At 49.4% G+C, this 15413-nt stretch overlaps 1 protein-coding gene across 1 annotated transcript in view; it reads right to left on the bottom strand.

Annotated features, from left to right (window-relative positions):
* Positions 1-293: 293 nt before the first annotated feature.
* Positions 294-15413, bottom strand: part of LOC140208153 (uncharacterized) — a 40320-nt gene continuing 25200 nt past the window's right edge. The window contains exons 6-12 of the mRNA XM_072276634.1: positions 13862-13884; positions 11196-11289; positions 9646-9741; positions 3918-4034; positions 3499-3602; positions 1702-1780; positions 294-334 (exon numbers count right to left, since the gene is read on the bottom strand). Coding sequence (XP_072132735.1) covers positions 294-334; positions 1702-1780; positions 3499-3602; positions 3918-4034; positions 9646-9741; positions 11196-11289; positions 13862-13884 — 554 coding nt within the window. The remainder of the gene's footprint in view (positions 335-1701; positions 1781-3498; positions 3603-3917; positions 4035-9645; positions 9742-11195; positions 11290-13861; positions 13885-15413) is intronic.

Below are 15413 nucleotides of genomic sequence, written 5' to 3'. Positions count from 1 at the left end.
GACACAGAGTGAATCTCCCTCCATCCCGTCCCGTCACACACTCCCAGGGTCAGATGCAGAGTGAATCTCCCTCCGTACCGTCCCATCACACACTCCTGGGGTCATATACAGAGTGAATCTCCCTCCGCACCGTGCCATCAAACACTCCCAGGGTCAGACAGAGAGTGAATCTCCCTCCACACCGTCCCATCACACACTCCCGGGGTCGGACACAGAGTGAATCTCCCTCCACACCGTCCCATCACACACTCCTGGTATCAGACACAGAGCGAAGCTCCCTCCAGACTGTTCGATCAAGCAGTCTCGGATCCGCACAAGCGAAACTCATTCCACACTGTTACATTACACATGTTCGGTGTGAAACAGAGAACGAAGCTCCCACCATTCTGTCACATCACACACTACCTGGGGTCAGACTTAAGGCTGATTGATACTTGTGCTTCAAATGGACGCCGTGACCCACGCAAAATGCGTATACTTGGACGTTGTGAGCAATTATACTTGTGCGTTGGTGTGGCTTTCTCTCTCTGTAACTCGGGCAAGTCACGCATGCGCAACCACCTACCCAAGGTCATGGTAGTCATGGTCATGGTAGCCTTTCTGGTGGTAAACAAGAATCGAGCGTCTTATTTCGTAAAAGCGAAATGTGTCCTCCATAATTTCGGAGATCTTTAAATATTTATGGAAGCATTGCAGCCAGAGTTTCCCCCCTGCCCTTCAGTCGGCCAAAGGGAAGCTATTGCAGCCCAGGAGGACAAGCGATGCCTCCAGGCGGACCAATCCCAGTTGTTGCTTTCTGCGTTGCCGCGAAGCGCAGTTACATTATGGAAGAGATGCGCGTAGGTCTCGGCGTAGAGATGCGCGTAGGCTCTGCGTAATAGTCGCGTCGACAGTGTCGTGCCTACGGCTTTGAGTTCACGCTGAGGTATAAATCAGCCTGGAAGTATAAATCAGTTTAAATCGGAATTTAAGTGAAATTCCCTCCACACCGTCCCAACACGCATTCCCGGTGTCAGACACTAGGTGTCACTAACTGCGCACCGTCATATCAGACACTCACGGAGGTTCCTCGATACCGTCCGATACTCCTGGAGTCAGACAAAGAATGAGGCTACCCCCACACCGTCCCATCACACATAGCTGGGTTCAGGCACAGAGTGAAGCTCCCTCCGCACCGTCCCATCACATACTCCCGGGGCCAGACACAGAGTGAAGCTCCTACCACACCGTCCCGTCACACACTCCCTGGGTCAGACACAGAGTGAATCTCTCTCCACACCGTCCCATCACACATTCCCGGGGTCCGACACAGAGTGAATCTCTCTCCGCACCGTCCCATCACACACTCCCTGGGTCAGACACAGAGTGATCCTCCCTCCACACCGTCCCATCACACATTCCCGGGGTCCGACACAGAGTGAATCTCTCTCCACACCGTCCCATCACACACTCCCTGGGTCAGACACAGAGTGATCCTCCCTCCACACCGTCCCATCACACATTCCCGGGGTCCGACACAGAGTGAATCTCTCTCCGCACCGTCCCATCACACACTCCCTGGGTCAGACACATAGAGTGAAGCTCCCTCCACACGGTCTCATCACACGCTCCCAGGTTCAGACACAGATTATAGCTTCCTTTCTGTCTGCAATGTGATGAGTAACAAGAGAAGTTGGGTTGGAAGTTCGTTTGTTAACTCACCTTTTCTGCTGGTCAGCAGTTGACAGATTTGAGCCTTCGCTTTGGTCAGAGTCCTGTACTTAATTTCGATGTCAGTGATCTTTTAGGACATAGAACATAGAACACACAATAATACAGCAGAGTACAGGCCCTTAGGCCCACATTGTTGTGCCGACCCACAAACCCTGCCTCCCATATAACCCTCCACCTTAGATTCCTCCATATACCTGACTAGTCGTCTCTGAAATTTCACTAGTACATCTGCCTCCGCGACTGACAAGTCTGACAATGCATTCTACGCACCAACGACTCACTGAGTAAAAACAACCTTCCTCTGATATCCCTCTTGAACTTCTCACCCTTTACCTTAAAGCCATGTCGTCTTTTATTGAGCAGTAGTGCCCTGTGGAAAAAGCTCTGGCTGTCCACTCTCCCTATTCCTCTTAATATATTGCATACCTCTAGCATGTATCCTCTCATCCTCCTTACTCCAAAGAGTAAAACAGTAGCTTCCTTAATCTCTGATCACAATCCATACTCTCTAAACCAGGCAGCATCCTGGTAAATGTCCTCTGTACCTTTTCCAATGCTTCCACATCCTTCCTGTAGTGAGGCGACAAGAACTGAGACACAGTACTCCAAGTGTAGCCTAACTAGAGTTCTATAGAGTTGCAGCATTACCTCCCGAATCTTAAATCATATCCCTCGACTTATGAAAGCTGACACAACATAAGCTTTCTTAACTACCCTATGTACCTTTGAGGCACCTTTCAGTTATCTGCGGACATGTTCCCACAGATCCCTCTGTCATCCACACGACCAAAAATCCTGCCATTGACTTTGCACTCTTCCTTGGAGTTTGTCCTATCAAAGTGTATCACCTCACACTTTTCCGGGCTGAACTCCATCTGCCAATTCTCAGCCCACTTCTGCATCCTATCAATGTCTCTCTGCAATCTTTGACAATCCTCTACACTATCTACAACACCACCAACCTTTGTGTCGTCTGCAAACTTGCCAACCCACCCTTCTAACCACACATCAAGGTCGTTTTAAAATCACGAAAAGTAGTGGTCCCAGAACCGATCCCTGTCGGACACCACCAGTCACAACCCTCCAATCCGAATGTCCATCCTCTACCACGACCCTCTGCTTTCTGCAGGCAAGCCAATTCTGAATCCACCTGGCCAACCTTCCCTGGATCCCATGCATTCTGACTTCCTGAATGAGCTTACCGTATGGAACATTTTCAAATACCTTACTAAAATCCATGTAGATCGCATCCACTGCACTACCCTCATCTATATGCCTGGTCACCTCCTCAAAGAACTCTATCAGGCTTGTTAGACACGATCTGCCCTTCACAAAGCCATGCTGACTGTCTCTGATCACAGCAATTTTCTCTAAATGCACATAGATACCATCTCCTAGAATCTTTTCCAACAACTTTCCCACCACAGACTTAAGGCTCTCTGGTCTATAATTACTCGGACTATCCCTACTAACTTTTTCTGAACAGGGGGACAACATTCGCCACTCTCCAAACCCCCGGTACCATTCCCGTGGACAACGAGATTATGAAGATCCTAGCCAAAGGCTCAGCAATCTCTTCCCTCGCCTTTATCCGGAGATCAGTGTGCTGTTGATTCAGATCGGAGAGATGGGTGTTCAGGATGGAGTTTTTATATTCGAGGACTGACAATTTACTTTCGAGGATGGATAGGTTGTTGTTAAGGACGTAAATATTATTGAGTCAGGGGTCCTGGAGACAGCCAGGCGGGAATTCTCGGATTTAAGGGATGAATCCAACTCATTTACCTGAAGTCGACATTCCTGCTGCGTCCTGTTCATCTCCTGATATTGTTCCCAAAATTCCTGGTGGTCTCGCTCGCAGGTGATCAGAGATTGTCGAATCTGTGATACTGAGAGTGATAGTGAGTAGTGTGTTCGCTGTCATGCGAGTGGCTTGTCGGTATCACGGTGAGTGGCGTGCAGGTGTTACGGTGTGTGGTGTATCGGTGTAACACTGAGGCGTTATCGGCATCACTGCGTGCGACGTGTCGGTGTGACGATGAGGTACGTGATATTGTCACATTGAATAGTGTGTCGGTGTCACGGTGAATAGTGTGTCTGTGTCACGTTGAGCGGCGTGTCCGTGTCACTGTGGTGCTACTTTCACGTTTCACTCCACACTGTTACTTCACGGTCTGACTCCTCTCGGACCCCGTTCGACTCACCATGGATCGAGAGCCCGGTAACTATCGCGAAACAGATGGACGTAACTGTGCAGAGTAGGCAGATCTTACGGTACGGTCTATTTCCGATGTTCTCTTTCGATTCCTGTTCCTGCAAACCTGTAGAGAGACCATTCAGTGTGTGCATGAATTCAGCCGTTACTCCCTCTGGGTCTCCCTACCACCCACCATCCGCCCTCTCTCTTTCCACCACGATCATCCCTCCCTCTGTCAATCTCATCTACTGTCAGCCGTAATCGCTGAGGGTCCAAATTCCTTGACTTGGGAAAGGCTGACAGATGTCTGTCACATTCCAGAGATCAGTCCGATCTCACCTGAGCCTCCTCTACTCCAGAGGAAGCAACCCAGGTGTCCGACCTCTCATTGTGAAACATTCCTTCGAATCCACGACACCCCTCTGCCCATCAACACTGTTTAGGGTCTTGGCTTTATTCGTGTGCCCCTTCTTTCCCCTGACCTACCAAAGTGCAAATATTTAGGTTTGCCCGGGTTAAACTACATCTGCCCGGTCTCCAACAGGTCGATATCGCACTGAATTATTTACCAGTCTTCTCCGCTCCCTACAACACCACCTCTCGCCGTAACATCTGCAAACCTACTAAGCAACCCATGTACATTTTCATCCAGATCATTTGTAAACATCACAGACAAGAGAGGTCCCAGTTACATCCATAGATACATTTCACTTCATTACAGTAGAACAAGGTCAATCAGTAACAGAACGCAGAGTAAAGTGTCACAGTTCCGGAGAGAGTGCAGTGCAGGTAGTCAATAAGGTGCAAGCGGCCACGACGAGGTTGATCGTAAGATCAAGAGTCCATCTGACCGCTAGTAAAGGAGGGAGTTAGTAAAGAAGTTAAGAAACAGGACCTCAAAGGTTGTAATCTCGGGATTACTGCCTCTGCCACGTGACAGCAAGTATAGGAATAGAATGAGGTGGAGGGCAAATTCTTGGCTGAGGGATTGGAGCAGGAGGGAGGGAATTAGACTTCTGGATCACTGGGACTTCTTCTGGGGCAGATGCAGAAGAAATGAGGGGCTGCATTTGAATCCGAGGGGGACCAATATCCCGGCAGAAAGATTTGCTGAGGCTTTAGGGGAGAGTTTAAACTAGAATTTCTGAGGGTGGGAACTAAACCGACGTGACGGAGGAAAGGGAGGTTGGCTCACAAATAGAGGATGCTGCGAGTCCATGCGAAAGGGAGGATAGGCAGATGATAGAGAAGGTACGCTCTCTGACCGATGGTTTGAGATGTGTCTATTTTAATGCGAGGAGTATTATGAAGAAAGCGGATGGGCTTAGAGCATGGATCATCACTTGGAGCTACGATGTTGTGGCCATTACAGAGACTTGGATCGTGCAGGGGCAGGAATCGCTACTTCAAGTGCCAGGCTTCAGATGTTTCAGAAAGGATAGGGGGGAGGCAAAAGAGGTGGGGGCGTGGCACCGTTGATCAGAGTTGGTGTCACGGTTGCAGAAAAAGAGGAAGTCATGGAGAGGTTGTCGACAGAATCTATGTGGGTGGAAGTTAAGAATAGGAAGTGGTCAATAACTTTACCGTTTTTTTTATAGACCACCCAATCGTAAGAGGGATATGGAGGAGCAGATAGGGAGGAAGGTTCTGGAAAGGAGGAATAATAACAGGGTTGTTGTGGTGGGAGATTTTAATTTCCCAAGTAATGATTAACATCTGACTGGAGTGAGGGGTATAAATGGGGTAGAAGTTGTTGGGAGTGTTCAGGAGTGTTTCTTGACATAATATGCAGATAAGCCTACAAGAGGAAAGGAAGTACGTGATCTGGTTTTGGGAAATTAAACTTGTCAGGTGTCAGGTCTGTCGGTGGGAGAGCTTTTCGGAGATAGTGGTCACAATTCTATCTCCTTTAGAAACATAGAAACATGGAAAATAGGTGCAAGAGTAGGCCGTTCGGCCCCTCGAGCCTGCACCGCCATTCAGTACGATCATGGCCGATCATCCAACTCAGATCCCTGTACCTGCCTTCTTTCCATACCCACTGATTCCTTTAGCCACAAGGGTTATATATAACTCCTTCTTAAATATAGCCAATGAACTGGCCTCAACTGTTTCCTGTGGCAGAGAATTCCACAGATTCACCACTCTGTGTGAAGACGTTTCTCCTAATCTCGGTCCTAAAAGGCTTCCCCTTTATCTTCAAACTGTGACGCCTCGTTCTGGACTTCCTCAACATCGGGAACAAGCTTTCTGCATCTAGCCTGTCCAATCCCTTTAGGATTTGAACGTTTCAATAAGATCCCCCCTCAATCTTCTAAATTCCAACGAATATAAGCCTAGTCGATCCAGTCTTTCATCATATGCCATACCAGGTATCAATCTGATGAATCTTCTTTGTACTCCCTCAAAGGCAAGAATGTCTTTCCTCAGATGAGGGGACTAAAACTGCACACAATAGTCCAGGTGTGGTCTCACCAAGGCCTTGTACAACTGCAGTAGTACCTCCCTGCTCCTGTACTCGAATTTCTTGCTCTGAATGCCAGCATACCATTCGCCTTTTCACCGTCTGCTGTACATGAGTGCCCACTTTCCATGACTGGTGTATAATGACACCCACGTCTCGTTGCACCTCCTCTTTTCCTAATCGGCCACCATTCAGATAATAATCTGTATTCCTGTTTTTGCCACCAAAGTGGATAACCTCACATTTATCCACATTAAATTGCATCTGCCATGAATTTGCCCACTCACCTAACCCATCCAAGTCACCCTGCATCCTCTTAGCATCCTCCGCACAGCTAACACTGCCGCCCAGCTTCGTGTCATCCGCAAACTTGGAGATGCTGCATTTAATTCCCTCGCCTATGTCACTGATAAATATTGTAAACAACTGGGGTCCCAGCACTGAGCCTTGCGGTACCCCACTAATCACTGCTTGCCATTCTGAAAAGGTCCTGTTTATTCCCACTCTTTGCTTCCTGTCTGCCAACCAATTCTTTATCCACATCAATACCATACCCCCAATACCGTGCGTTTTAAGTTTGCACACTAATCTCCTATGTGGGACCTTGTCAAAAGCCTTTTGAAAATCCAAATATACCACATCCACTGGTTCTCCCCCATCCACTCTACAAGTTACATCCTCAAAAAAATTATATGAGATTCGTCAGACATGATTTTCCTTTCATAAATCCATGCCGACTTTGTCCGATGATTTCACCACTTTCCAAATGTGCTGTTATCACATCTTGGATAACTGACTCCAGCATTTTCCCTACCACCGATGTTAGGCTAACCGGTCTATAATTTCCCGGTTCCTCTCTCCCTCCTGTTTTTAAAAAGCGGGGTTACATTAGCCACCCTACAATCCTCAGGAACTAGTCCAGAAACTAATGAGTTTTGAAAAATTATCACAAATGCATCCACTACTTCTTGAGCTACTTCCTTAAGCACTCTGGGATGCAGACCATCTGGCCCTGGCGATTTATCTGCCTTTAATCCCTTCAATTTACCTAACACCACTTCCCTACTAACATGTATTTCCCTCAGTTCCTCCATCTCACTAGACCTTCAATTCCCTACTATTTTCGGAAGATTATTTATCTCCTCCTTAGTGAGGACAGAACCTAAGTAGTTTTTCAATTGTTCTGCCATGTCCTTGTTCTCCATAATGGATTCACCTGCTTCTGTCTTTAAATGACTTACATTTTTCGGAACCAATCTTTTTCTTTTCACATATCTATACAAGCGTTTACAGTTTTTTTTTTAATGTTCCCTGCCAGTATTCTCTCATAATCTCTTTTTCCTTTCCTAATTAAGCTCTTTGTCCTCTTCTGCTGGACTCTGAATTTGAATTTCTCTCAGTACTCAGTTGAGCCGCTTTTTTTTCTGGTTAATGTGTATGTTTCTTCTTTGGAATTGATACTATCCTTAATTTCTCTTGTCAGCCACGGGTGCACTACCTTCCCTGATTTATTCGTTTGCCAAACAATTGTTGTACTTTTCCAAGCGATCTTTATCACAGCATTGGAGAGGGATAGGAACAGACCAATCAGGGAAACATTTGATTGGAGTAAAGGGAAATATAAGGCTATCAGGCCGGAACTTGGAAGTATAAATTGGAAACAAATGTTCTCGGGGAAACGGACGGAAGAAATGTGGCAAATGTTCAGGGTTTATCGCTGTGGGGTTCTGAGTAGGAACGTTCCAATGAGACATGGAAGTGACGGTTGGTACAATATCCGTTTTGTAAAAGGCTGTTGTAAATCTGGTCAAAAATAGCTGACGAAACGCTCAAAAACTTGGTAATGATTTTTATAAATGATCTCGATGAGATGAGTTAGTAAATTTGCTGATGATACAAAGGTCGGGGGTGTGGTAGATAGTATAGAGGGCTGTCAGAGGTTACAACGGGACATTGACAGGATGTAACACTGAGATGAAACGTGGAAGATGGAGTTTAACCCAAATACGTGTGAGGTGTTTCCTTTGGTGGGTCCAATATCATGGCAGAATATAACATTAATGGTAAGACTCTGGGCAGTGCCGATGATTAGAGGGTTCTTGGGGTCCGAGTCCATCGGCCACTCAAAGTTGCTACGCAGGCTGACTCTCTGGTTAAGAAAATATACGGTTCATTGTCCTTCGTGCGTCTGAGTTTAAGAGCCGAGAGGTAATTTTGCAATTATATAGGGCCTTGGTCAACCAGACTGTGCTCAGTTCTGGTCGCCTGACTACAGGAAAGATGTGGAATCCACAGAAAGGGTGCAGAGGAGATCTACAACGATGTTTCCTGGACTGGGGAGCTTGCCTTATGAGAACAGGCTGAATGAACTCAGCCTTTTATCCTTGGAACGACGGAAGACAAGAGGTGACCTGATAGAGGTCTCATCTATTCTCGAACTGGGAATCATTAGGGTCAATTGTGCGCTTGTCCTGAGATGTCTCGACAGGACTGGACACATCAGCAAAAACAAAAAAGTCAACCTCTATAAGTCCGGACCCGGTGCCCAGAGACGGTCATGAAATTAATTTCACATCAGATTCAGCTGGGGACAGAACATTAAGGGCCAGAAACAGACTGAAGCTCCGTCCACATCGTCCTATCACAGACTCCCGGGCTCAGAATCAAAATGAGGCTCCCTCCACACTCTCTCATCACAGCCATCCGGAATCGCACACAGTTAAGTTCCCTCCACACCATCGCGTTACGAACACCCGGGGTCAGACACAGAGTGAAACTCCCACTACACCGTCCCATGACACACTCCTGGGGTCGGACTCAGAATGTAGCTCACTGCACACCATACAAGCACACACTCCCGGGGTCAAATACGGAGTGAAGCTCCCTCCACACCGTCCCATCACACACACCGGAAGACAGGCGGAATAAAGCTCCCTCCACACCATCCCATCACACACACCCGAGGACAGACACAGAGTGTAGCCTCCTCCACACCGTCCGATCACACACTCCCGGGGTCAGACACAGAGCGAATCTCCCTCCGCGCCATCCCATCACACACTCCTGGGGTTAGACACAGAGTGAAACCCCTTCCACACCGTCCCATCACACACACCCGACGTCAGACGCAGAGTGAGTCTCTCTCCACACCGTCCCATCAAACGCGTCCGGGGTCAGACACGGAGAGAAGCTCCCTCCACACAGTCCCATCACACACTCACATGGTCAGACACAGTGAATCTCTCTCTCCACGTCTTTCTGCCCCTCTTACCTCGGGAAGGAGACCGTGAATCCGTTTTTGTGAACTTCTCATTCCCGGAAGTCTCGCTGTCGTCCGTCCTATGGAAGATTCTCTGCGATCTGAGCTCTGACAGGGGAAGCAACCGTTGTCAGAGGATGCCCGTGCTGACAGGGGGTCAGACCGACGCCAGCAAACACCAGATGAAGGGCTGATAAAGACAGAGGCAGAGAGCAGGGGGAGGAAATGCCGGACAGAACGTAGATTGAGGGTGTGAGAGCGGTTGTTCTCTAGAGGTGAGAGTGGCGGAGGTAGGAGTTTTGAGATTGGGGAGAAGGAGGTGGAGGGGAGAATGAGGGAAGGTTGCGGGAGGTCGGAGAGGGAGAATTCGGTGACAGGGGGCAGAAATGGGGAGCGGAGAGACAGAAAGTGAGGTTCAGATGGAGAGGGATGAAACAGCGGGGGATATTTGAGGAGAAATTAGGGGAGAGAGGGGGAAAGCAGAGGGCAAGCTGACGGGGGAAAGAAAGAGAGAGATAGAAAGGGCCATGGGGTGGGGGGGGATGAAGAGTATGACGGAGAGGAGACAGAATGCTGCAGAGAGGGAGGAGGATGCAAGGGAGGGACGATGGAGGTTGTAGAAAGAGAAGGGAGGGAGAAATGGGTACAAGAAGGGGATTACTGAGGGATCCAATGAGTGAAGAATTAGTAACGGATGGCGGGATATGTGTCACACATGCAGAGCATCTATTGTCCGGGAGAATTTTAACCCCACGACACAACCACCCACTCCCCCATCCCCACCCGCGGCTTGTTCCGGCTTTAGGTTGCCGGACCCTCCCACTGCTCTGCTCATCGTTGGGGATTCAGACCCTCTGTGCGCGGGAATCCACGGCCCCAGGATAAATACCCAACACCCACCGAAATAAGCGAGCCCCTCCCTCCAAGTGAAAGGAACAACTCCTCACAGTCTCTCTCTCTCTCTCTCTCTCTCTCTCAAGTACACACTCTCGCCGTCAGACACAGAGTGAATCTCCCTCCGCACCGTCTATCACATACTCCCGGAGTCAGGCACAGAGGTGAATCTCCCTCTACACCGACCCATCACACATCCCGTGGTGAGACACAGAGTGAAACAAGCTCCCCAACGTCCCATCACACACTGCCGAGGTCAGACACAGAGTGAATCTCCCTCCACACCGTCCCATCGCGCACTTTGGGTCAGATACAGAGTGAAACTCCCTCCACAATCTCCCATCACACAGTCCCGGGGTCAGAAGCGAAGTTCATCTCACTCCACACCTCCCCATCACACACACCCCGTGTCAGACACAGAGAAAAGCTCCTTTCACTCCGTCCCATCACACACACAGCGAAAGTCAAACACAAAGTAAAGCTTCCTCCACACCGTCCCATCACACAGTCACGGAGTCAGACACAGAGAGAATCTCCCTCCACACGGTCCCATCACATAATCCCGGGGTGAGACACGGAGTGAAATTCCCTCTACACCGTCCCGTCACACACTCACGGAGTCAGAAACAGATTGACTTTCTCTCCCCAAGACTTTCTGACGCTCTTACCTCGGGAAGGAGACGGTGAGTCCGTTCTTGTGAACTTCAGATTCACGTAAGTCTCGCTGTCGTCCATCCAGTAGGATTCTCTGCGTTCTGAGCTCTGAAAGGGGAAGCAACCGTTGTCAGAGGAAGCCGGTGTTGTCACGAGGTCAGACCGACACCAGCAAACACCAGAAGAAGGGATGATAAAGAGAGAGGCCGAGAGCAGCGGGAGGAAGTGCCGAGCAAGACGTAGATTGAGGGTATGAGAGCGGGTGTTCTCCAGAGGTGAGAGTGGCAGGGGGAGGAGTTGTGAGAGAGGGGAAAAGGAGGGGGAGCGGAGAATGAGGGAAGGTTGTGGGAGGTCGGAGAGAGAGAAATGGGTGACAGGGGACAGAAACGTGCGAGCCGAGAGAAACAAGGGGGAGTATCAGATGTAGGAGTGAATGGGTATAGGAGGGAGGAAAGAGCGGGGGATATTTGAAGGGAAATTAGGGGAGTGAGGGGGAAAGCTGAAGGCGATCTGACGGGGAAAGAAAGAGAGAGGAGAGAGAGAGAGAGAGAGAGAAAGGGACATGGAGGGGCCGAGGAGTATGAGAGGGAAGAGACAGCGTGGCAGCAGGGAGGGAGGAGGGATGCAGTGAAGGGACTCTGGAGGGGGGAGAAAGGGAAGGGAGGGAGAAAGGAGTGGAAGAAGGGGATGAGTGAGGGATGCAATGACTGAAGAAGGAGTGAAAGACGGAGGGATATGCGTCACTCATGCAGAGCACCTATTGTCCGGGAGAATTGTATCCGCTCCACCGCCCACACCCCCCCACCCGCGGTTGGATCCTGGTTTGATCGTCAGGCCCTCCCACTGTTCTGCTCATCGCCGGGGATTCAAACCCTCTGTTGTCCGCAGAAAGCATAAACACCCCAACACCCACCGAAGCAAACAGGTCCGCTCCCTCCGAATAAAATTAACTCTTCTTCACAGACTCTCTCTCTCCCCCCTCTCTCTCTCTCTCTCTCTCTCTCTCTCTCTCTCTCTCTCTCTCTTTCTCTCTCTCTCTCTCTCCTCTCCTCTCTCTCTCTCTCTCTCTCTCTCTCTCTCCCTCTCTCTCACACACACACTCATTCTCTCTCAAATTTACACCAAATGTACACCGGAAGAAGTCGCGAAAAACAGATTGTCCCTTTTTAAACTGTGCAGTGTTTAACAAAGAACATAGGTCTGTAGACATTCTATTTAAAAACGCTATCGCGAGGAAATCTGCAAATGCAGGTATTTCAAGCAACATTTATGTGTGTTGCAAGTGGACATTGAAGTTTACAGGAAACCAACGCGCGCTGATCTGTACCTACGGTTTGACTCTCATCTCCAATTAGAGTATAAATTGGGGGTTCTCAGTATTTCAGAGAAGTTCGGAAAGCGTGCGGCTACACTGACTGGTTCTTCATTAAAACAGAGAAAAAAATAGCTGGGACGTCAGCCCAACAGAGGGAGTTCAGGAGCCCTCTCAAACACCCTCCATTACTTCCTGTCTGTCCTTTTCGCTCTCTGCATAAGTCACTGTCTCCCTACCTATCCCCATGATATACCTATCCCGCTTGAGGTTCGCAACTCTCTCCCGCTCTCTCTCTCTCTGGACACACTCTCGCCGTGTGCCTTTCCATCTCACTTCCCTCCTCACTAAGCCTTCTCTTTCTATCCCCACACCCCCTGAAACCCACCCTCACTCTGCCCATTCTCCCCCGCGCACACTGAATTTGGCACGTTTGCAGACGGCAGAAATTTTTGTAGTGTTGTAGACAGTGTAGAGGATTGTCGAGGACTACAGAAAGAAAATGACAGGATGCAGAAGTGGTCTGAAAAGGGGTAGATGCACAAGTACCCAGATTCCCTGAAAGTTGCCTCAGAGGTGGATAGGATAGTTAAGAGAGCTTATGGGTGTTGGCTTTCATAAGTCGAGGGATAGAGTTTAAGAGTCGCGGGGTAATGATGCAGCTCTACAAAACTCTGGTTAGGCCGCACTTGGAGTACTGTGTCCAGTTCTGGTCATCTCACTATAGGAAGGATATGGAAGCATTGGAAAGGGTACAGAGGAGATTTACCAGGATGCTACCTGGTTTAGGGAGTATGGATTATGATCAGAGATTAAGGGAGCTAGGGCTTTACTCTTTGGAGAGAAGGAGGATGAGAGGATACTTGATAGAGGTATAGGAGATATTAAGAGGAATAGATAGAGTGGATAGCCAGCACCTCCTCCCCAGGGCACCACTGCTCAATACAAGAGGACATGGCTTTAAATAAGGGGGTAGCAATGTATTTTACTCAGAGAGTGGTTGGTGCGTGGAATGCACTGCCCGAGTCAGTGGTGGAGGCATATACACTCGTGAAGTTTAAGAGACTACTAGACTGGTATATGGAGGAATTTAAGGTAGGGTGTTATATGGGAGGCAGAGTTTGAGGGCCGGTACAACATTGTGCGCCGAAGGGCCTGCACTGTGTTCTACCATTCGATACATCTATCTAGCTATCTCTTTCTCTCTCTCCCTTTCTCTCTCCCTTTCTTTCTCTCTCTCTCTCTCTCTCTCTCCCCCCTCTCTCCCCCCTCTCTCTCTCTCTCTCTCTCTCTCTCTCTCTCTCTCTCTCTCTCTCTCTCTCTCTCTCTCTCTCTCTCTCTCTCTCTCTCTCTCTCTCAAATCTGTACCAAATTTACACCAGCATAATTCGCTAAAAACAGACAGCCGTTTTTAGACTATGCAGTGCTTAACAAATAATATGGACACGTGGCTATTGAAGTTTCCACGAAACAGCGCAGACTGAACGGTATCTGCGGTTTGACGCTCATCTCCAATTAGAAAATAAGTCGGCGGTTATCATTTTTTCAGAGAGGCCTTGAAAGCGTGCGCCTGCACTGACTGGGCCGACATGGAACCGCTACCTCCCCAGCTATCACTCATTAATGTCCCTATCCCGCTTCAACTTTCTATCTCATTTCCCCCATCACTGAACCTTTTCTTTCTGTCTCCCCACCCTCTCTTCCCCACTTTCTTTCTTCTCACTCTTTCCTGCTCACATTGATTTATCTCCTTACGGAAACAAACGCTCCCGAAGGCAGACACACAGATCAGCTCCTTCCACACCGGAACATCACACGGTCCAAGAATCAGGCAGAGTGAACCTCCCACCACGCTGTGCCATCACACACTCCCAGGGTCAGAAGCAAAGTGAACCTCACTCCAGACCGTTCCATTCCACATTCCCGGGGTCAGACACAGAGTGAATATCCCTCCACACCGTCCCATCACACACTCCCGGGTCAGACACAGAGTGCATGTCCCTCCACACCGTCCCATCACACACTCCCGGTGTCAGACACAGAGTGAATGTCTCTCCGCACCGCCCCATCACTCACTGATGGGGACAGAAAGAGTGTGAAGCTCCCTCTTCAGCGTCGCATTAGATATTCCCGGTGTCAGATACAGAGTGAAGCTCCCTCCATACTACCCCAACACACACTCCCGGGGTTCGGCACAAAGTGATGCCCCCTTCACACCGACCCAGCTCACACTCCTGGGGTAAGACACAGAGTGAAACTCCTTCAGATCGGCCCAGCACACATACCCAGTGTCAGACACAGAGTAAATCTCCCTACACAGCGTCCCACCACATACACACGGGGTCAGACAAAGAGATAATCTCCCTCCACTCCATCTCATCACACACTCTCGGGGCCAGACACAGAGTGAATCTCCCTCCACACCCACCCCATCACACAGTCCCAGTGTCAGATGCAGAGTGAAGCTCCCTCCACAACGTCCCATCACACAGTCCAGCGGTCAGAAGCAAAGTGTAGCTCACTCCTCTCCACCCGATCACACACTCCCGGGTTCAGACACAGATTGAAGCTCTCTCCACACGGTCCCATCACACACCCCCGGGTTCCGACACAGAGTGAAGCTCCCACGTAAATATCCCATCACACACTCCCACAGTCAGACCCAGAGTGACGGGACGGTCTGAGGAGATATTCGCTCTATCTGTGACGCCGGGATTGTGCGATAGGAGGGCGTGGCGTGGGATTCACTCTGTGTCTATCCACGGGAGTGCGTGATTGGACAGTGTGGAGGGAGTTTCACTGTGTGTCTGTCCACGGGAATTTGTGATGGGACGGTGTGGAGGGAGATTCACTCTGAGTGTTACCCCGGTGGTGTGTGCTGGGACGGTGTGGAGGGAGATTCACTCTGTGTCTGATCCCG

The sequence above is a fragment of the Mobula birostris genome, chromosome 13 (genome assembly GCF_030028105.1).
Source record: "Mobula birostris isolate sMobBir1 chromosome 13, sMobBir1.hap1, whole genome shotgun sequence".
Classification (NCBI taxonomy): Eukaryota; Metazoa; Chordata; class Chondrichthyes; order Myliobatiformes; family Myliobatidae; genus Mobula; species Mobula birostris.
Note: the sequence above shows the minus strand (reverse complement) of the source record. Positions and strands in the feature narration are given on the sequence as shown.